Source organism: Bos indicus, chromosome 23, assembly GCF_029378745.1.
Source record: "Bos indicus isolate NIAB-ARS_2022 breed Sahiwal x Tharparkar chromosome 23, NIAB-ARS_B.indTharparkar_mat_pri_1.0, whole genome shotgun sequence".
NCBI lineage: Eukaryota > Metazoa > Chordata > Mammalia > Artiodactyla > Bovidae > Bos > Bos indicus.
In genome coordinates, this window is record NC_091782.1 from 50,870,355 (window position 1) to 50,894,190 (window position 23,836).

The following is a 23,836-nucleotide window of genomic DNA, read 5'->3' on the forward strand; positions in this document are numbered from 1 at the left end:
ATTGCCCTATTCTATTTATTAATGATAAGGATAAATAACTGGTAATGTGAGTTAAAGCTGGATCCACTTACAAATATCAAGCTACATCATAACACTCTTCAGGCTTCACTATAATAGATGCAGATTTAGATAATCAATTCAACTGCAAGGAGAGTTATTGATCATGAATAGAACCAAAGTTGTCAGCTAAACGCTGCTGCATGCCAGTCATTTCATGGACTTACAGGATAAAGTCAAAGTTAATGTCAAAGGCATGAGTTTGCAATTAGTTGGGTCTAAAGACTCAATTTTTTTGTATATTGAACAAATTAACTGGGTATTTGTGACGGTTTAGACTCTTAGTTTGTCCAACTTTCTGTGGTCCCATGGACTGTAGCCCACCAGGCTCCTCTAAAATATGCTGTCCATGGGATTTCCCAGGCAAGAATACTGCAGTGGATTGCTATTTCTTTCCAGGGGATCTTCCTGACCCAGGGATCAAACCCTGGTCTCCTCCACTGAAGGCAGATTCTTTACTGACTGAGCCACCGAGGAGTCCGGTGGCCGGGTATTTCCCTTCACGTTAACCCAATGGTACAGAGTCAAAAGGGAAAAACAGTAGAAGTTGCGTGTGCTTGCACTTCTTAAGCGTTTTCTTCTAGTGCTTTCTACTTCCTCCAGTATTGCCTACTTACATAATTCTTGTTGCAGGTCCCTGAACTTGTCATAGTTCTTCATGGTACCAAGCAATTATCCAAACTCTTTCTTCCATGTAGATAACCTTTGCTGAACCTCAGCCTCTCAAGACCTGGCTTTCATGTCATTCTCTCTCCCCGGCTCACCACAGCCACCAGCACCCTCCAATCTAAGAAAGCTGATGACTCCCTCTGTTGGGAGTCCACTCTCCCTGGACGTCTTTCTGCATTAGGAACCTTTCCTTCTGCTTGATGGGTTCCTCTTCCATCTCCTTCCACAGAGAAGATCTTAGTCTTATTCAGATGCACAATGCCTACATGCTTGTTGGATATACAACGGATTATTCCACAACTATTGAACACCTGCTCGTTGCCAATACTTGTTAGAAGTCAGAAAGGCATAGATTTTTATCTGTGTTCTCAATATGCTCATGACCCATTGGGGAATAAACGCTTATAAATCTAAACTCAGTAAGCCTAAGAAAGTGGTCTGGGGAAGTGCTGAGGCTGAGCTGGTAATTGGCAAGGCCAGGAACACATAAAAACTCATCATATTTTAGTATCTCTTCTATGATTTTCATAATCTGAATGCACCTGCTTTAATCACATGTTCCACTTTGTTTACTAAAGTCTCATCAGTATAATCTGAACCTATGCTTCTCAAACTCACGTGCACACGGATCACCTGGGGATTTTGTTAAACTGCAGTTTCTGATTCAACAGGCCTGGGGAGGGGCCTGAGAGCCTGCATTTCCAATAGACTCCTGGCACACCGCTGCTGCTGGTCTATAGACCACACACTGAGGAGCAAGGCTATAAACCATGGTCATGTCAACATACAAGCATTGTTAAAGGGGCATCAGTTTCTGGAAAAACTCTTAGTGCTCCCCACCTAGACATTCTCTGACTGTGATTAAACATGATGCAAGTTACAGCAAGAGACGTTAACATTCAGCAGTGACCCCCAAGAAACTGACAGGATGCCTTGAAACTGTTCATTCCTGGCCCCAGTTTTATCATCTAAACATAAAACATTTTTTTCCCTGCACTTGAGGTCTCCTGCTACCAAATGTGGAGAAGGCAATGGCACCCACTCCAGTGCTCTTGCCTGGAAAATCCCATGGACGGAGGAGCCTGGAAGGCTGCAGTGCATGGGGTCGCTGAGGGTCGGACACGGCTGAGCGACTTCACTTTCACTTTTCACTTTCATGCATTGGAGAAAGAAATGGCAACCCACTCCAGTGTTCTTGCCTGGAGAATCCCATGAGGTCTCACTCGGACATGACTGAAGCGACTTAGCAGCAGGAGCAGCAGCAGCTACCAAATGACTGTCGTCTGAGTGTGTAGCAATTTTCCCCCAAATAGTCAAGTTTGCCATTCTTTGCTTACATCTCCCTTATATTTAAACTATAATACCCCAGGTCCTTAATGTAACTGGAAATATCTGTTAACAAAATTTTATAATCACCTTAAACAATTATAAAGAAATACTTCTGTTCGTGCAATTTTTAAAAAAACAAGCTCTGCAAGGTACCCATGGGAATCTAATTTCTTGTTAACTCTGAACGGTTCCTATGACAGCACCTACATATTTTTTCAATTTATTAGAGTCAGCTACTCATCATCAAAGTCGAACCTCATTAGACCATCAGACTTTGGGCCCCCATGCTAACATCTAACATCGTTTGTCAATTTTTAGCTTTCCTTCTATCAAGACAAGATCCCTCCTTGAGCCATCTTCTTTTGTAAGTCTTCTTCCTCTTTTCCTCACACATTCTCCAGCACAGTTCCACCCAGACCAAGGGCCCAAGTGCTTAAGAAGCCACGATAACTCTTCCTGCCTGCTACTCAGCACCACCTCACCAGAATCATACGCTGTTTAAGAGGCGGCCTTGGCCATCTGGTTCACCCTCACACACTTAGTCATCACACCACTTTCCCTGATAAGTAGCCGTGAACTGAACAGAAGTAGAACTCTTCATCATGCAGGAACACAGAAGGCGCTGGAAGCCTTAGGTCGCCCAGAGTCAGAGTCTGGAGAGGACTCTTCTAAAGGACTTTGGCTCCTTCTCACCTGTCATGGTCTCATTTAGATCAATGCCAAGGACGATGAAGGTGTCATTGCTGGCTCCTGGGACAATGTCTACGCTTATGGTGTTCCCCCATCAGCTTGGACCGGAAGTGTTGACATCCTCCTAGAATACAAGAGTTCTCAGAAACCAGTCCGCTATGGTCAGTGCTGGGTTTTTGCTGGTGTCTTTAATACATGTAAGTATCCAGTTGAGTAAACATTTTTTTAATGTAAAGGAAATGTCACCTCAAGACATTTAGTCTATAACCTGGTGAAGGGACCTAGCAATCTCTGTTGGATCTATAGAATTTGTGGATGGCTACTCTGGGATATAGTCAATGCATAGTTAAATCGTACGGGGCCAGTATGCTCCTAATTTCTCTTTGACTGCAGAACCTTTATAGAAAGAATGAGAGACAATTTCCTACATAATCCATCATTCAACCCTCAGCAAAATGGAGAGTCTTGGGGCCAGGAAAGGGTGTGGGGGAAGGATATACAATTTTTAATTAGTAACCTCCACATTTTAAAAACGGTTAAATTAGCAAAATTTAAAATAATAAATAATAAGATGTAGACTTATTTGTTATTCAGAAGGTTTACAAATATGCTTATTTGCTTACTGTGTATCCCTGAGAATTCTGTAAATATGCCCACTTAGTTTTTACCCTAGCTGTGGAGGGTGGGTGGCAGGAGGGCTTATCTCAATTCTTATGTATGAGTCTCAATGCCCCTGAGCAATTAGACACCAGAACTTAATGAACGATCTTTACTCCCTGGCATCCCCTCCTGCCTTTAATCTACCCAACATCCAAACCGTAGAGGAAAACACACAGGAACAGAACCATTCTCTTCCACCTCGTGCATTATTTTCCAATATGGCATTTGTCTGTCCCGGCCCAGACAATGTTATTGTTAATTCAGTGAATAGTTTTTAAAAAATACATTTATTTCAGTATGTCTTCATCATTGGTAATGATAATCATTCTCATGCCATTGCCAGACCCTACAAGAAAGACATGAAACTCAAGTCAAAGTGTCCTTTCTACTTACTCACTAATAAAGACTGCTTTATCCAGTTAGCATGGTTTTTAATCAGAAAAATCAAGGAGAGTCTGAAGGCTGGAAGCCAGGATGAAATAATTTTTTATAAATGATCAGGGAGACTGTCAGTTTCAGCTCAAAGTTGTGACCATCTGAGAGTCAGTCAGAGGTCCACGTGGGAAGAAATCATAAGTGTTGTGTTGCATGTTTTTTTCTCTATGGCATCAAACTGAGTAGGATTATTTTCTTAGCCATTCCCATATACTTAAGAGCTACAGGAACATGTATTTCCTGGGAGCAATGAAGGGCAGTGGAGCCAAGGTATCAGTGTCCTAGGAAGCCTGGTCTGTGGAGTTCCCCATGGAAGCCTGAACTTTAGGAAAGCTAACAGTTGGGAGGAAGGACCCCTCCTCCATGGTTCCCAAGGCAAGATTGTGTGCCAGGGGCTTGGCGGAGACAGCCTCTCTGATGAAGTGTTCCCAGGAAAACACAAAGCACTCCCCACGTCCCCTTGACGCCTGCAGTTTCACTATCCCAGTGTGAATCTTTAGGTTCAGAAACAGATAAAATGGTCAACAACTTCCATCCACGTATTGTTGCTGTTGTTTAGTCGCTAAGTCATGTTCGACTCTTTTGCGACCCCATGGACTGTAACCCGCTAGGCTCCTCTGTCCATGGGATTCTCTAGGGAAGAATACTGGAGAGGGTAGCCATTCCATGAGATCTTCCTGACTCAGGGATCAAACGTGAGCCTCCTGCTTTGCAGGCAGACTCTTTACCACTGAGCCACCTGGGAAGCCCTCCACCCAAGTATGCCTTCTGTATAAAAGGATCATCAGATCTATTCCTGAAAACCGACTCTGGTGATAAGGCAGAGGCCCAGTGTAGGGATGCCACCATGAGGATAAACCTGAAAAGGGAATTTGGAGGGGAGGAGGTCCTGGTGCCCTGTATCAAGCTGCATCTGGCTTAAAATTACGAGTTCAGCAGACTCTGGGACAAACCTCACCCTGTGATCACATGAATTGGTGCTAAGGTAGGAACAGAGCTAGAGTGCCGATCACTGTGTTGGTGAAACTGCAGTGTGTGTCAGGGTTGTAAATCCAGAGAGGAAGATGGGAGTGGGAGGCAGGTGGTGTCACTTGGGGTGTGAAGATTAAGTCATTTAATGAGGACCCTTGAGTCTCTACCAGACTCGTGCTTGGACTTCCAAGGTTGTTCTATTGAAGGGGGTGGATAGCCTTTGGTTAAAAATGCTAAACAATTCTGAGAGGGGGGGAAAAAAAAGGCAAGTCATTAATCTTAAAATTGTCAGCTGAATTATTTTCAATGAGCACTGATGTCTGGCGTCCTGGGAGCCAGGAAGGGCATTGGATTAAGTTTGATCAATAGGTACATATGGCAAGAGATGCATCCAGGTAATTTATTATCTAACAATTAAAATGAATCTGTGGTGTCACCCTCCACCAAGTGTCACAAGAGCAAGTTCCACCCAGGAAAACAAACCACATTGAGGGTCTGCTTGGTAAATTCCTGATTTCCTACTAGCTGGGGTTTTTAAATTTTTATTTCCAGAAACACAGGCCATTAGCGAAATTAAAATAATCCTACTTTGATGATCATGTGATTAGCAACTAAACTGGAACCCTGTTACTAAGATCCCATTCCCACTGGTATCATTTGGCGCCCACCGGTCCCCAGAAAGGCTTCTGTCTGCTTCTCTGATCCTTGGCGACAGGCCCCTTTTGGCTTTGGACACCTGAGAACAACATGTGCGTGTTGGTCAAGAAGAAAGTCCCTCCTGAGAAGGGATTGCTCACTCTATGTTTATTAGATCTTGGCGATCTGTTTAATTGTGGTCCATCCTTCTTTCTTGCAGTTTTGCGATGCCTGGGGATACCAGCGCGAGTTGTCACCAACTATTTCTCAGCCCATGACAATGATGCCAACTTGCAATTGGACATATTCTTGGAAGAAGACGGAAACGTGAACTCCAAACTCACCAAGGATTCGGTGTGGTGAGTTTGATTTGCAAGGGCACTGGCTGATATCAAATTGAAGTGCATAACACATTTACCACCAGACAGAGTCAGTCTGATGCTTCTTTCTGTTCTATTTTAAGGACTATTCAATACCATAGGCACAAATGTCTGATTGTCAGAGACTGTTTTTAGCTAATGAATGAGAAATGTTACTGAACAGCAGTTTGGGCTTCTAGTAATAAAGATCGATCACCCCATTACAGCAGCAACTCCTGGAAGAGGCCACAGCTTTAGTGGCCAGAGCCTATACCAGTTCTTCTCTAGCTTTTGCTGTTGTTGCTGTTCAGCCACTGAGTCGTGTCCAACTCTTTGCAACCCCAGCACACCAGGCTGCCCTGTCCATCACTATCTCCCGGAGTTTGCCCAAACTCGTGTCCATCAAGTCAGTGACGCTACCTAACCCTCTCATCCTCTGTTACCCCCTTCTCCTGTTGCCTTCGATCTTTCCCAGCATCAGGGTCTTTTCCAAGGAGTCAGTTCTTCTTATCAGGTGGCCAAAATATTGGACCTTCAGCTTCAGCATCAGGATCAACCCATGAACATTCAGGGTTGATCTTCTTTAGGATGGACTGGTTGGATCTCCTTGCAGTCCAAGGGGCTCTCAAGAGTCTTCTGCAGCCCCACAGTTCTAGCTTGCTGCTACTGCTGCTAAGTCACTTCAGTCGTGTCTGACTCTGTATGACCCCATGGACTGCAGCCCACCAGGCTCCTCTGTCCATGGGATTCTCCAGGCAAGAACAATGGAGTGGGTTGCCATTTCCTCCTCCAACAGTTCTAGCTTAGCGCATGACTATTATGGTGAACAGCAGAGACACAGAAGCCCTGTGTTCTCTACGGTAAGAGCAACATAGCCAACTTTTATTAAGCACTTACTGTGTACCAGTCTCTGTGTGTACATAAGCTTATCTAATCCTTTTAGGTTTAATCAGACAGGAGTTTATTACCATTCCATTTACAGCTGAGCAAACTGAGGCACAGAGAGCTTAAAATACTTTTCTCGAGGTCACACATCTGGTAAGCTAAGAATAAAACCAAGAGCATCTGACCCTTTTGCTGCTGAGTCACTTTTAGTCGTGTCCGACTCTGTGCAACCCCATAGATGGCAGCCCACCAGACTCCCCCGTCCCTGAGATTCTCCAGGCAAGAACACTGGAGTGGGTTTCCATTTCCTTCTCCAATGCATGAAAGTGAAAAGTGAAAATGAAGTCGCTCAGTCATGTCCGACTCTTCCTGACCCCATGGACTGCAGCCTACCGGACTCCTCCAACCATGGGATTTTCCAGGCAAGAGTACTAGAGTGGGTTGCCATTGCCTTCTCTGATCTTACCCTTAACCACAACCTTTTTGTTTTTGGCCTTTGCAATATAAATAGGATTGCTCTTTGCATGTAAAGATATGGTTCTCCTGATCTGTGACCTCATCTTTTATTCAGAGATAGAAGTGGAAATAAAGTCAGAATTATTACCAAGTACCAGCCCTATGGTGTTTTCACTGCCCTGAACAGCTGTATCATAAGCTGGTTGCAAGGAGTTTAGGATTCCAAAGAAATTTCCTTTATCCATGGGGACCCACTCACTCCAAAACAGTATTCTAAAAAGATGGTAGGGGGGTGGAATCCCAAGAATCCAAATGTAAAGGGTATTCACAAAGGTCTGTATGGAGGGAAACTGCCAGGCATGAACTCAGTGGAATTTCCAAGCCAAAAAGATGTCTCCTAGAGCTGTTCTTTATAAGTAATAAAGCTAAAACACTGTCAGCGGTGAAAACATCCGAGTGGGCATGGGAGGAAGTTGGAAGCTCATTTTAGAAGAAATTAAAAGTTAGAAGTGTCTTAACTCCCCCATGTCACAGGAATGGAGCACAGATGCAGGGCAGAATTCACTCAGCAGTCCCAGCAGACGCTCATTTGAGAATGAGAAAAGAAGCAAAATTGCTGAACTAGTGGCAAAATGCTCGTATGAATAAAAAAAACACTGCAGTTCACTTGAAGGGAGCGAGCTGAGCAATGACAAGCTGGAGACTATAGTCAAGACAAAAGCTCTCCTCTGTAAACTGAACGGCAATTGAAAGCACCATTTAAGCCCTTGGAATCCCAGTAGAGCAGCCCTGTGTGTATATGGAATGACAAAAAAAAAAAAAAAAAAAAAAACAGACCCAAATAGCCACCTCCGAAGCTGCTGTGACATTTGAACATGGCAGATAAGAATAAGAAAAATGGTAGAGATGAACCTACTTGCAGAGCAAGCATAGAGACAGTGCTGGAGAAAAGACCATGGACGCGGGTGAGGGCCGAGCTGGGAGGGTGGCGCTGGCAAGTATACGCGACCACGTGTAACGCAGGCGGCTGGTGGGGAGCTGCCGTGCAGCACAGGGGCCTCAGCTCGGGGCTCCACGATGACCTAGGGGGTGGGAGGCCCCCGAGGGAGGGGATGTACGTGCACAGAGCGCTGATCCCCTTCCTGGAGAGCACAAACCAACACAACCTCATAAAGCAATTATACGCCGATTGTTTCAAAGAATTATTTGGCATTCTGCACTGATTATCTGTTCCTTACTCTCTCTCTCTCTACACACACACATACACACACACCACTCAATGCCCTGGTAGCCAACTGCAGCTCAGAATTATTCCTTCCAATTCTTTAACCCAAATGCCTCCCACCATAAATCCCCGCAGGCACCCAACAAATAACCTCATGACACCCCTTGTTCAACTGATACAAAAGCATGAAGCTGACAGACCTTTCCTTGGTAACCCTTTCCTCTTTCAGCTCTCTGCTCCGAATTCCTTTCTCAGTTTCTCCAACTCTCGTTCCTTCACTGTGCTCAGCTGTGTCAGATTCTTCAGAGACTCTGTATCCATGGGATTTCCCAGACGAGAATACTGGAGTGGGTTACCATTTCCTACTCCAGGGGATCTTCCCGACCCAGGGGTCGAACCTGCACCTCCTGCATCTTCTGCTCAGACAGGCGGATTCTTTAGCACTAGCTCCTCCTGGGAAGCCCGGGTGTTCCTGGGCTTTTCGCTCCTTCACTGTCGTCCCCGAAGATCCCACCACCATGGGACCATGTTCTCTGGTCTGGGACCCTCCCACCTCCTCCACGAGCAGACCACCACCCCAGTCGCCCCGTCTCCCCTCTGCTTGGCTCACAGTCTGACTAACTGAACAGCTGCTGCTCACCCAGCTCGGAACATGCCAGATTGTGGAGTGCAGGGATTAAAGGGGTCGAGTCAGCCCTGGGTCAGGCTGTGTGACCTTGGGCACCGCACACCCTCTCTGTGTCTCTCTTGCCCCCTAGGGTGGCGCTGACAACATTTCCAAGCATAACAGGTGCTTAATGAGAGTTAGCTGCTGTGACTGCGTTCATTACTAGTCGCACAGCTGGAATTTCGTGGAGGCAATATGTTGCCATTGACCTGGGCACACTGAAGTAGTCAGGAAGAGGGGTGCCCAGTGTTCTAAGAGGACTCGTTATTTCTGTCACTCTAGGTTTTGTGTGTGTGTGTGTTTTTTTTTTTTTTTTAATGAAAGCCAGAAACTGCCTCCTCAGTACAAACACCAGTGAACCCTAGAAGTGATAAACGTTCTGGAAAGCCAGAAGTATTTCTGAGACCCTCCTTGGTCTAGGAGGCTGGTGGAGACTGTCCCTGGACGCGTCCACCAGCTCGGGGTCCCCATGGCCACCCCTGAGTCAAGCTCTGACTTGGGCAGTCACTGGCCGTGGGACCTTGAGAAGACAGCTTCACCTTGCTGAGCTTCCTCATCCATAGACTGAGCCTAACTTAGTAGTTACTGATTAAACGACAATGTAGCGAGGCAAGTAAAGTGCTCCCCACAGGGCTCCGCGGGCGCCTGCCGATGGACTGGCGATGCCCACTGGTGAGAAGCAGGGCCCGCCTGCAGGGTTGGCAAGCGGGGAGGGGTGGGGGCAGGAGGCTGACAGAGGCCGAGCCCAGGCAGGGAGGAGCCCGCAGCCCGCCGACCCGAGAGGCCAGGGCTGCACGGCGGGCCGCACGCGGCCCGATGGACTTCCGAGTGGGGGTCTCGCAGCCGTCGGCCACCCCGAGCCGCCAGCCTCGCTTCCCTCCTCCGGCTCCTCTCAGACAGGCTGCCGGTTTGTCCCTGGCCCTGCGCCCTCTTTCTAACGGCGACCATGAGAATGACTGCCTGGTTTTCTCAGCGCCTCCACCATCTCTCCACCACTGAGGTGCTGATGGTGGCGAATCAGGGTCCAGCTGGTCCAGCTGACTCTTCTCCGTGGCTGTCGAGTCCCTCATGCCCGAAGCAGAAATACGCCCAGACGGAGGGTCAGAGGGAGAATGGAAGACGGGTGTGAAGGCGTGTTGTGCGGTTCAGAGCCAAGAGGGCTAAGTCGGGCTTCCCCCGGGCTCTGACCTCCTTTACCCCCGCAGACCACCCAGCACTGACCGTTCACCCGCCGGCTTCCTGCTCTAGAAGCCTAGGTCCCTGAGTGTGGATCCCCCCTTCCAGAGAGCCTCAGCTCGCTAGGGGCAGCAGTTTGGCACTGAGTGGACGTCCTCTTGATGCCCTGGAGGGAAGAGTGGGCTTCTTGCGGATTCAGGAGAGGGAGGGGCCCTTACAAGGGCACAGCTGGGCGGAGTAATTGGACTTTGGCTCACAAATGAAATTCCGGGAGGGCCAACTCAAGATAACATATCCTGGAAGGAGCGGTTTAAGCCGCCTGCCCCCAGTGTGTAGATGGGTCGGGAATTATGCCTGAGCTCTGGGGGAAGGCATCCATGTATCACCGAGGACAGCTTAATGAAGATGCTGGTGCCATGTCCGGCTGCAATCCAGGCAGTGAGCAGGGACGAGGGGCTCACGCTGGGCAGGAGTAAAGTGACCATTTGTCCACATCCTGAACGAGCTCGGCTTGCTCACCTCATCATTCCACAGTCACAGCATCAATGGAAACAATTTTTTTACGGGAGTTAGGGCTCCAACATAGTAAAGGGTGAATGTATGATAGTTTGGGTTCCAATCGGTTCTCATGGGTTTGGGGTGATTACATGATGCCACTTTTGTAAAAGCTTTTTATTTCCTTCTGAGGGTTAGCTGATTAACAAACAGCGTTGTGGCAGTTTCAGGGGAACAGCAAAGGGACTCGGCCATACACAGACATGTATCGGAAATGGAAACAATTTTAAAAGAAAGGGATGGTGGTGCTGATTAGGGTCATGAAAGGCATTTCAGTAGGAGGCTCCTCTCCTTCCAAATGGAAGTGTGATCCAGTGTCCCACTGCTGGAGAGGAAGTGGTCAGACAGGATGATTCTGGGTAAAGGGTCTGTGCCCACCTCTAGACTTGTCTCCATCAGAATGCGGCCTCAGCAGGGGAGCCATGTCTGGTGTATTCTACTTTGGCTTTGCCAACACAGTGCAGGGCATAGACCTGGTTGGAAAACATTTTAGGTACTCATTTAGCTGATTAATCTCATTTAATCCATTCCACAAATGCTATGATACACGAATACGTCCAAATGTCAGATGCTAAGGATTCAGGGGGAATTAACCAGGTCACTGCCCTCAAGACGCTCCGTCTGGTGTTCACCAGCAAGACAACCGCACACAGTACACTGTAGAAGTGTGAGGTGGGTGGCGGCGTGAGCAGGAGTCCTGGAGACGGAGCGAAGGGGCTTCCACCCTAAACCCAGGGGTGGAGCAGAAGGTGTTCACATGGTCAGTGGACAAAGCTGTTGTCCCCTTGTGATCTTCCGGTCGTGCTCTTTAAAGATGAAATGCCCAGGAAATGCCCTTGACCCACAGTTGAAACTCAAGGTAAAAGTCTCAGGGGCTGATGTGAGACGACCAGAGATCAATTTGCTTCAGGGTCAAGTGGGAAGGAATGGAAGGTCGCTCAGTAGGTAAAGACATCGCCTGCAGTGCAGGGGCCACAAGAGACAGGTTTGATCCCTGGGTCAGGAAGAGCCCCTTGAGGAGGGAAAGGCAACCCGCTCCACTATTCTTGTCTGGAGAATCCCATGGACAGAGGAGCCTGGTGGGTTGCTGTCCATAGGGTTGTAAAAAGTCAGACACGACTGAAGCAACTGAACACATATGCACACATATATTATGACTATGGTTGTTGAAAATTGAAACTCACTCTCCATACGTCCAGCCCCTCACCACTCCTTCATGGACAATCTCAAGAACCTCTGACCCTTTGCCCTCTTCCCGAAGGGGCTAATGCCCCCAAGGCTGCACATTCATGAGAGACTGATGGACTCACTACTCTCTGGGGATGGGGATGGGTTGCCTTTACCGTCAGCACCTCTCCCGCTTCTCCACCTGCCAGGCACTGTCCAACCCCAGATGCTAGCTCCTTTAAGACTAGCTCACCCCTCACTCGGAGTTGCAGAGATCCCAACAGTCACCGGTGTCCAGAGGCCCTCTTGGAGACAACAGCTTTCTAGACCCTGGGACTCCTCCCAGCCCATCCGAGCCTCTGCCTCAGGTGTCCCCTTCCATTCTACTCACATTCCTGGGGGAAGGTCTTCATCTCTAAACAGTGAGTTCCAGGTGGGGTTGGTGAAAGCACGAGCTATTCATGCCCTCGGGATGCGAAGAGAAGGGTCTGTGTACCTGTGTGCTCACCTAGGCCCATGAGCCCACCCATCTGCTTCCCAGAGGCCAGCTGATGGACCAGCTGTCAGATGTAGAAAATGGCATAGCTCAGAGGTTAAGCATCTCATGATATTAAAGATGATTGGAAAGATGATGAATGCTAAAACATTAGCAAGAGTCTTTCCTTTATTGCCTTTTCATTTGAAATTAAGTAGGTTTGATGAAACTGGCTTTCTCAATTTAACTTTTTAAAAGAATTGTGAGTTAGCAAATTTGTATTTATCAATTTCAGCTCAAAGTTGGGACAATCTAAGAACTAGTCAGTGACTCACGTGGAAAGAAAGTATAGTTTTATTTTGCTTTTCTTAGGATCTCATGGAAAAATGCCAGATCAAGTCAAACTTCTCTTATAATTTTCTTTCCTCTCTTTCTCTCCATGATTCAAGGCAATATGATTAGCTCTGCCACCAATTAGCTGAGTGACTTTGGGCAAGTTGCTTGAATTCTCTGGGCCTTAATTTTTTCATATGACTTTGAATTTAACAAGGTATAGGGTCACCTCCAGTATTGTAGTCTGGAAAGTTCCATGGACAGAAGAGCCTGGTGGGCTACCATCCATGGGGTCACAAGATTCAGACGGGACTTAGCAATGAAACCTCCGCCGCCACCAGCTCCAAAATGAACACTTTTTAAATGAACATCACTGTTCCTCCAGCCAGGCCTTTCTTCCCCCGGTCAGTGGTTTCTGCCACAGGAACCCTGCTCATCTGCACAGGCCAGGCTGGGCTCCGCTCACCCACATGCAGGTGCTGCTCTGCAAACTGGCTCCCCAGGAAAAAAAGACACAGAAATCAAGCATGCCACAGAAAATTTCTGTAATTCTTTGGCTGGTCTCAATGCATCTGCTTCTTAAAAAATAAAAAAACCCTAACTTCGCTCCATACTTTTTGGAAAGAGCACAGGTGTTTGTTTGTTTTTCACTTCAAATGCAAAAAAGAAAAAAAAAAAAAAACACCTCTACTGCAACAGGTAGTGTCGAATCTATAAATAAAGCTCTTTCTAAGCCAGTTTTAGAGCAGAAATTCAGCAGCTTGCATGCTGGGGAGCCAGCCCTGGATGTCACGCACCCCGCAGAGCCTAATCTCACTGCGGTCTTGTACTTATGCTGATGTGCCCATCATAGGTGCATTTTTGATGTTCAGACTGATACACTTTAAAAAAAAATACTTTTTACTTTGCATTGAGGTATAGCTTTACAAGGTTGAGATAGCTTCAGGTGCACAGTGAAGGAATCCAGCCGTGTACGTAAATGTATCCGATCTTCCCCAGCCTCCCGCCCACCTAGGCTGCCACATAACACTGAGCACAGTTCTTGTGCTGTACAGTTCCAGTCGGTTATCCAGTCTAAATACAGCGTGTACCTGTCCATCCCAAACTCCCTATCTCTTTCCCCCATCCTTCCCCCTGACAACCATAAATTTGCTGTCTAAGTCTGTGAGTCTCTTTCTGTAAGGAAGTCTGGTTTTGACCCCTGTTTGGGGAACTAAATCCCACATGTTACATGGCCAAAAAATAAAATCAAATTTTTAAAAAAGAAAAAGAAAATCTCTGCAGACTGATCCACTTTGCATATTGTTTTTAGAAGCTCAGTATGTTCTAATAGTTGGACTTTCACATGTTATATTGTAGTTGAGTTTTTAATCATGATACGCAAAAAGAATTATCCAAAAATGAATTCCAAGAAAAACAGAAGAAAAATTCTGAATATAAGCCAAACTGTTTATGATGCTTAGAGTTCACAAAATTATCTTGTGATGTATCCAAGTTACCAATCTTGAACAGCTACCAAAGACATTTATTTTCAAATAACTTAGCGAGTTAACCACACTCTTGTCAGCCAAATTATTTTGGGGAAAATTACCTGGAGCTAGGTCGTGAGAGCTGTCATTAGAGACCTAAGAATATATGCTGTGAATCCACTCCAAAGTCTCGAAGGAAGGATTGAGAAACTTACCTGCCACCTCCAAGAATCAAAATAGCTCCTGCTTATGGAACGCTTTCTTTGTGCCAGGACTTAAGCTAAGTGGGTGACATGTATCGCTATTAACTCATTTAATCCTTTTGACAACCCAATAAGGTAATGGCTGTTATTGTCCCCACTTCTAGAGGAACAAATCGAGGCACAGTAACTTAACCATGGTCATCAGCCTTTAGCTTCATGACTTCTGATTGGAAATCATGTTTAATTCTATTGGTAATCCATGGTACATAATAAATCACTCTTTCGTGTGCTGTATTCCGAACCGTCTGTCTTCAGCTTTTGACAGTTTGACTATGAGGCATTTACGTACATATCCCTTTGAATTCATTCTCTTTGGGTCTTTTAACTTCTAAGGTGTGTATATTACTATCTATCATCAAATTTGGAAAAGTTATCAGCTATTCTTCAAATATTCTTTCTGCTGCTTTTCCCTCTTTCGTTTCCTTCCGAGAGGCCCATTATGTGTGTGCCCCACGTGCCTCAGGGCTCTGTTCATTTTTCTTCATGTATTTCTTCTGTTTTTCAGACTAGACCATTGCAGTTAACTTCTCTTCAAGTTCACCGGTTCTTTACTCTTTCTACCTGCTCAAATCTGCTTTGGAGACCCTCTAGTGAATTTTTGAAATTTTTATTCCAGCCATTATACTTTTCAGCTCCAGAAATTCTGTTTGACTCCTATCCATAATTTCTATCTCCTCATTGATATTCTCTGTTTGGTTAGACATTGCTTTCAAAGAGCTGCCAAATGGGTTAATAGTGATAATTCATTTGCTGAAGTTTAGGGAGTGCCAAGCCCATTTTCTCTTCTTTGTTCTTTAATAAGCTGCATGTTTTTATAGCCACCGTGGTTGTAAGGTTGTTCATTTTCAAGGAGCTACAGAGAGAGGAGTAGAAATAAGGGAAATTAACAGGCCCCCAAGCTCGCAGTTCTTACTGAGATTGTTTTGTTTTTGTTGAGTAAATCCTCCTTATATTGTTGCAAATCTTTGGTTCATTTCCAGAGTTCTTGAGAAATTGGTTTTGATCATGTTTTTTAGGATTCTCATTATTTTCATGAAGGAGTAGATTTTTGGGAGCCCTTCCTTTGCCATTCTGGGAGCTTTTCTCCAGAGCACACTTTTAACCACTAGACAAGTAGTTAGAAACTTGGGGCATACCAGACCCCCAGAGGGTTTTACATTCTGTAGGAATAGTTTGGAGGAGGGCATGGCAACTCGTACGGTATTTTTGCCTGGAGAATCCCATGAAGAGAGGAGCCTGGCGGGCTGTATGTAGACCGTGTAATCACAAAGAATCGGACATGACTGAGCAAGTAAGCACAGCACAGGAATAGTTTGGGATCTAATATCGTCTTCCTGACACACATCTGCTGAAATACAAATTATATTATGTATTTTTTATTTCATCAAGTCTTCTGTACATTATAAGGCATTATATTATCTTTTAGGAATTGTGTATAGAATTCGGTGGACTTCGTTTCAGTACAATAAATGGGGTGTTACGAAACATTTATTCTAAAACTACGAAGGGACACTAATTTTTGAAGGTTGAAAATCACTGCACAGGACTCTCCCCCCCTTCCTTTCATATTTCTATCCTGGTCCTGCAGCAATAATGTCTCCAAAGTTATCTCCCAAATACTTGTTCTACTCAAGTCCCACGAAAGAGTGACAAAGAGCGACTTTGGGAGGTAAAAAATGAGAGGTCGTCACAAACACTTCTCACGAGATTAGCGTGAAAGAAGAGGACGGAAGCGTCTGATAAACCCCTAGAAAGTACTAAGGTATCTTTCACAACAAGGAAAATGTCATGTCTTGATTAGTCATAAATTCTGCTTAAGAGAGTCATCTTATACAGAAACCAAAGGTTACCCGTTTTCAAATAATTAAAAGCTAATACAATATGTACCACCTAAGCTACACTGAAGGAAATTTAATTTCTTTTGATAATTAATAAGACCTCTTGAAAAACTTCATATAAATAAGAGTTTTCGGTATAGCATACTCATAAACAGCTGTATAATGGAAAAAAGTAATTTTGATAAGTACTAAGACTGTTGGCTATATTTTTTAAAACTCCTCTCAATAATTATGGATAAGCTTGGTCAGAATTTATTATAAAAAGCTTTTTGGATATTAAAATTATTCTCAAAATCCAGTCTCTTCTCCATTTTCAGCAGGAATATTAATTGATAATTTGCTGTGCAAGAGAGCGGGAAAGGCGCCCAGGGTCGTATTGTCACAGTAAATCCAGCAGGGGGAATTCAGCACAATGACAGAGGACCCCCTGCGAAGTCGTGGTGTCAGCTGTGGCTCCTGAGGGGGTGCTGTCTACCTCCTGAACATTTCGGAGGTGTCATTTGGTCTCTTCCATTTCTGGTGCCACAGTTAAAAAATAAAACAGATAATCAAGAGAGGGGAAACTATCAAAAGAGGAGAAAAAATAAATTTTACACGATTATCTCCTAATGTCCTAGTAATCATTGCTAATAAAGCTGCTGTAAAATCCTCTCCATAAATATTCAAGATCTCAATACCTGGGATTGAGAAGGTAATCTTGAGAAGAGAGGGGAAAGGCTATATACTTTCAGGACTTAGGCAAAACACATTTCCAGGAAAAGTTGTAAGCAGAAGCAAACTTGCTAAGTATTAGCATACTGTATGTGTAACTGAATACATCTAGGCTGGCATTTATCCAGTAGAGCCTGGGAGGACCATACCAGCGTTTAGACCATACCAACTTTCTGATTGGTTCAAGTTCACTTCCATTGAGTTGGTGATGCTATCTAACCATCTCATCTTCTGCTGCCCTCTTCTCCTTTTGCCTTCAGTCTTTCCCAGCATCAGGGTCTTTTCCAGTGATCAGATTCTCAAGAGATAGTGGAGGACAGGGAGACCTAGCATCCTGCAGTCCATGGGGCACAGAGAGTTGGACATAACTTAGTGACTGAACAACAACAACAACATTCTGATCGGGTGCAGCTTCCAACTGGCTTATGTCTGTGTCTGAGCAATTATTAACTATTTTAACTATCACCCCTACTATAAATGCACTTCATAATTTCATTTTGGGAGTTACAGCACATCCCCAAGGCCGTGCCATCTTCAGCCCCCTTGACTGGGGTCTCTCATGCTATATTAGGGGCTTCCCTGGTGGCTCAGCTGGTAAAAAATCTGCCTGTGATGCAAGAGACCCGGGTTCCATCTCTGGGTTGGGAAGATCCCCTGGAGAAGGGAAAAGCTACCCACTCCAGTATTCTGGCCTGGAGAATTCCATGGACTGCACAGTCCATGGGGTAGCAAAGAGTCGGACACGACTGAGTGACTTTCACTTTTCTTCATGCTACATCAGATGGTGCTTAAACTGCAGCTTCTTAATGAGCATTGTAGGATTCCCTCCCTGTGTATAACAAGCAAAAACAAACACCGTCATTACTTCTCTCTTTTCTTGATGGGCGATTTGTTCCTCCTGGGGATATTGGCTTGACCTCCACCCAGTTGGACCTTTGGGAGCCTTTGGTGGACAAGACCCCAGAGAAACTCAAAATGCCCCTCTTGGTTTCAGCACTCCAGCATCCCCTAAGCGTGAATAGCTGCATTTGAAGAAACGCAGTTCCCCCAGCTCCACAGAAGATCCCTGAAGCATGCCCCTTCCTCTGAATAACTCCCCTCTGTTATCTGGCTTCGTTACCTTTCCCAACTGACAAGGACTTTCTTGGTCCAGACCCTTGTCTCCACTTTGGAATGTCTCATAGTCAAGCCTCAGAGTCCACCAACTTGTCTCCACTTCTCTCCCACAACCCCCAGCCCTCCCCACGCCTTCATTATTGGAAAGACCAGATGTCAGCAAGTCCAAGACATGCTGCCATTATTGTCATCAGTATCGCTGCCTGTGTTAGGAGTGTATCAGCAGGGCTAGAGGTGGGTGTGTGTGTTATTCGCTAAGTCGTGTCCGACTCTTTGCAATCCCATGGACTCATGGTACTCTCCAGGCAAGAATACTGGAGTGGGCTGCAATGCCCTCCTCCAGGGCATCTTCCCGACCCAGGGACTGGACCTGGGTCTCCCACATTGCAGGCAGATTCTTTACAGTTTGAGCCACCAGGGAAGAGACGAGGGTACGCCTGTCTCCTACAAACACAAGTAGTTTGCAAGACAGACCAGTAGCTTTTTCCACCCCCCTGCCATTTTTCAAATGAATTTGAGTACTTGGTTTACATTTGAAGTTGGTCCAAGACAGCTCTTCCAGGGCTTTCTCCTGATCTTATTTGTGCTCTCCCTTGAGCTCTAATAAAACTGCAGAAAAGAATCGCAATCCCACATCTCCTTCTTTTTAGGGAAGGAAACCTTTCTGCACAGATTGCAGAAAAGATGACCCTGTGGAATGTTTAAGCAGTTAGCCAAGTTAAAGGCAGTAAAGGACACCTTGCTTAAACTATTCACTGCATTTGAACAAACAGCACGCAGAGCTCAGAAGCCCATCTTGGTCTCAGCTGTCTTTTTGGTACACTTCTGCACCTCCCACGAGCTCTTGTCACTCTGGATGTGACCTTAGCCAGTTGGAACCAGGACAGACTCTGAACTGTGCTCTTTCTTCTTTAATAAAATGTACTTCTCTTAAATGTTTTTTTTCTGTATATATTTATTACAAAAATTTCAAATGTTGCAGAAGAAAGTATAAAAATAAGAGTCATCCCCTTTCTAACTACTCAGAATATTTGCAACATTTTGTTAAGCATTCTTTAACAGGTCCCTTTGTGCACTGTATTCATTTTTTATTGTTGCATAACAAATTGCCAGAACCTTGGCAGCTAGAGTGGCACACATGTATTATCCAGCAGGCTCTGTAGGTGAGGACTTTGGGCACAGTGTAGCTGGTCCTCTGCTTAGGGTCTCAAATGATGGCGATGAAGGTAGTGACTGTGGGCCCCTCTGATGCCTGGTGCTTTCTTCCAAGTTCACGCTGATTTCTGGAATAATCCAGCTCCTTCCTGCTGCAGAACTCTCGGAAGCTGCCATTTTCTTCCAGGCCAGCAGGGGAACGTATTAACTGCTTTGGATCTCTGGTTTGCTCTGTCTCAGACTTCTAGACCCAGATTTAAAGGCTCACATGATTAGGTCAGGTCCACATGATAATCTCCTTTTTAATTAACTCAAAATCAGCAGATTAATTAGCTTAATTACATCTGCAAAATCCTCTTTGCCAGGTAAAGTAACATAAGCCCAGGAGTGACAACCCATCCGATTCATAGGCATCACCCATATTCAAGGGGGAGGGATTCATACAAGTGTGGGGCTCCTTGAAACTCTGCCTTCCACACAAATGGACATCCACAGTGAACACTTTTCTTTGTTCTGTAGCGTGATTTTTAAAATGGATATGCCCTGGTTATTTTTTTCCTACCTAATAAATACAGATCAGATTTTTAAGGCTGAAGAGTATTCTACTTTGTGATTTAAAATAGTTAATTGCATATTGGATGGTTTCTGATTTTCCTTCTTAAAAATTATGGACAGATGAACATCCTCGTATACATGTCTTTGCATCTGCATGATTATTTCCCATGCACAGTTGTAAGGAAAGGGGTTTACCAAATCAGAGGATAAACTAAGCCAATGCTGTGATGTCCCTTCCAGGTCCTCCAGCAGGGCACGGTGCTGCTTTGCTGGTGAGGTTCTGCTTCAGGTGAAGACCTCTGAGTCCTTTGCACCTATACTACTGAATCATTATTGATAGCATCATTGAAAGGAGTTCTAGAAATTACTAACTGCCACTGCAGGAAATATACAGGAAGTGACGTAAAGAAACAATGTGCTTTTCACTTCTGGCCTCCATTATTATCTGCCCAAAGAAGTCCTTTTCAATTTGATTAAACAATTCTCAACAAAACAGGGGCTTTATGTTAATGTCTACACTGCTTCTTTAGAAAGATGTAACATGGATGTTAGATCACAGAGAAGGTTTATAATCTTTTTAACTTTAAAAGGACACTGCATATTTCAATAGTATAGTGGGAAGTCGGGTTCCAAGTGAAGGCTTTGAAAAAATACAAAACCGTGAATCTTAAAAACAAACAAAGATTTAATTATGCCTGCCTTTCTGAGAGATCCTCTTGCCTTTCAAGAAAACAGTACCTGGTGAGCAGCTGCTAAGGGCCAGATCTGGTGCTGGGAACGTGATGGTGAATAGGCAGGCCGCACCCCCAGAATGAATCATGCACTCTGAGAGTGCATGATGAAACTGAAAGGTGTATTTATCTAGATAGAGATCTAGGTTAAAAAGCTCTAAATTAAAAAAAAGAAGACTTTCTAGGAAGCATATCTATTTCTAACGTGGATAAAGGTAAATGGAATTCGGCCATGTCTGTAAATATCAGTTCCTTTTACAGAGGAACTTCAGATATAAAAGGCAGGCACGTGTACCCAGAAATACTGACCACCCAGACAAAAAGGGGACCGTGATGGCGTGGTGGCCCAGGTCGCGTTTCCTCTGGCCATTCCTGAGCAGAGAAAGAGGCGTGGTGGGACAAGCCCTGCGGCTGCAGAGGGTGCAGCGCTGCCGCCTGCCCGTGTCCACTCTGCGAGCCCAGCTACTAGCGTTGCCGCCTGCTGACCAAGGCCCAGCACCTCCGGAACATAGCAAGTTATCTTTTAATGGAGGCCAGAAGTGAAAAGTTATCCGGAACATAGCAAGTTATCTTCACCTCGGCCACTGCTACAAGTGCCTGGCCTCTTATTAAACTCTTCCACCTTACCTTAAACTTCCGCCTTCCGTCCTGAAACTGGAAGAGATGTGAGTAGCTAATTAAATATTTTACTCAGAGAAAAGAAACTTTTACCCCATTTCCTGGTCGTTTGAAAAGAAAGAAAATCCTCAAGGCAAAGTCTTTACTTGAGGTTTGAGAACAACACTTATCTTGTTCAAGGCTAACCTGGCCCCGGTATTTGAATTTAAAGGAGGAGGTCTGGGGCCTATTAATCTAGGGCGGTGCCGGGGAAAGCCGGCTTGCTAAACACTGCAGGCTGTGAGGGACACAGGATTGCAAACATTTCATTGCTGCTCTTTCTGGGCTTCTCTGCCTGCTGGCGTAACCTTCACCATCTGGAGGGAGGCTCGCCTTGTCTAATACGTGATCACGGTGACCTTCCTTCCAGCTTCGGAGCAAAGACAGGGGCTCTCAGGTGAGAGCTGACCCCAGGCCCCCACCCGACACCCCACACCGGGACTGCAACCTCCATCTGTGCGTCCTTCCCCGGCAGGCAGTGATGCGCTCCCCGTATTTGTCCACGGCGCCGCTCTTGACCTACGCCCCCTGCGCCTTTGGTATCTGAGCCTCTTTTGATTCCATCTCTCCCTTTATTCTGCCTTACTCTCGCTCTCTCTCTCCCCACTGGCTCCTCCTCCGTAGACAGGACACTCCCTCCTAATGGAAAATAATCAGAACAATCTTCCCATGTTGCGCTGTTCTCCAGGCACTGGCCTGTCTTCTCGTCTTCCACTTACAACACGAATCACTCTTGGTATAGAACTCAACTCAGCGCATCTCCCCACCCACACCCTCCACATCTGGCCTTTTCCTCCTCACTGCCCTCCGTCAACAGTAAAGACACCAGTGGCTCCCTCCTTGTCAAATCCCGAGTGTCACCTGTGTGTATAAAGATGCCTCTTGGGTTTCATCCTTAGGGTTTCTCACAGGCCCTGAGTCCATCATCTCCCAAACGAACCTGTCACCCACCTAGCACCCCGCCCCTGCCCCCAACACAAACCTTCTCTTCCTCCTCCAGTGGTCTTGGTAAACGGAGCCATCATGCTCCCTGGAAACTGGGAAGCTTCCTCACAGGCACAGTCCCTTCCTGACCATTCCTCTCCTTCTCTACAGTAATGGGGAGCTCAGTCCCCAGTCCTCGCCTAGCTCTCTCAAGTACAGATTTGCAGATTTAACTGACCTAAGGATAAATCCCAAATATTTAACTTGGGATAAAAGGATCTCGCAATCTCATTCTCACTAAACCATAGCTCGGTGCTTCAAAGTGTGGATCCTGTAGCTGTAACTCGCTGTGCGACTTCAGGCAAGACTCTTAATCTCTCTGTGCTTCTGTTCCCCCCGTTGTAAACAGGGGTTAATAATAACAGCACCTGTCTCCTGGCACGCTGAGTACATCAGGTGTGCTCATGTACACAGAGGCTTTAACACAGTGCTGGGCGCACAGGAAGTGCTGTGTGTACTTGTCAGTCTTGTCACGCACTGCCCACCACCACCTGCCAACCCCTCTTCCCCCAGATACGCAAACACGCTATCCACCCACCACAACGAACAGCATACAGGTCGCCAAACACTCCGTGCCTCCACAACTTGGTTCTTAGTCCTTTTTTGACCTGCCGAGCTCTCATTTGTCTGGGGGACTCAGCTCAAGCATCACTTCGGCCGTGAAGTTGTCCCTCCTGCACCCAGGGCTTCCCCACTAAGACCCCATTGACCCCACTGAACTTCCCCTCAGTCAATTATTGTTAAAGTCAGAGAGTTACCGTGTTTGAGCGCTCATCCTATGCCAGGTCTTGTTCCAAGTGCCTTAAGCTTCACAGAGAACCTATGAAATGCTCTAACGGTTGGCTTCTGTGTTTGTCTGTCCTCCTTGATCGTGGGATTCCTTACGGACGGGAACCTGTGCTCTGATCAGGGTGGGGGTCCAGCATGGTGCCTGGTGCGGGACGTGTGTGTGTGTGCACGCACGCGTGTGTTCAGTCGCTCAGTCGTGTCCGACTCTGTGACCCCATGGACTCCAGCCAGCCAGGTCCCTCTGTCCATGGGATTCCTCAGGCAAGAATACTGGTGCAGGCTCTTCTTAACCCAGGGATCAGACCAGGGTCTTTTGTGTTTGCTGCATTGGCAGCAGGATTCTTTACCGCTGGCTCCACCTGGGAAGCCAGTGCACGCTGGGTGATGCGTAGTTAAATAAATGCTTCTGAGCTGAGTCAATCAAAGATGAGCGGGACTCGGAGAGGGATGGGAACGTGCACGAATCCCTGATGTTGAAGGACACTGAGGGTAGGAAGGCTGGTAGCTGGATCCGAAATTCATCAGTGCTATAAACAGAGATGGCTGTAATTGCCTCACGCCACCGCTAAACTGCTATTACTATCTGAATATTTGCTGTAGTGCGACAGGTTAATGTGCTCTCATTTGTTCCCGTAGCGTCGTATAATTTCAGGTCTTCCCAAGGACATAATCATGCGATTCCTGATGATAGCTTATCCCGTGTCCTCGCTTCACGGGTCCCATGCTAAGTCTGAAAGTCTTGCAGGGCCCTGAGCTCATGTGTCGCTCACCTTTGACAAAACGTAGAGAGACACACACCTCGGCAACCTTTTTTTCTTGTTG

The 23,836-nt window shown here is 46.0% G+C and overlaps 1 protein-coding gene across 1 annotated transcript in view; it reads left to right on the forward strand.

The window, feature by feature from the left end:
* The window catches only part of F13A1 (coagulation factor XIII A chain), a 143,654-nt gene that overhangs the window by 77,548 nt on the left and 42,270 nt on the right, over window positions 1-23,836 (forward strand). Inside the window, exons 7-8 of the mRNA XM_019986089.2 lie at window positions 2,768-2,942; window positions 5,669-5,807. Of these exons, the coding sequence (XP_019841648.2) occupies window positions 2,768-2,942; window positions 5,669-5,807 (314 nt within the window). The remainder of the gene's footprint in view (window positions 1-2,767; window positions 2,943-5,668; window positions 5,808-23,836) is intronic.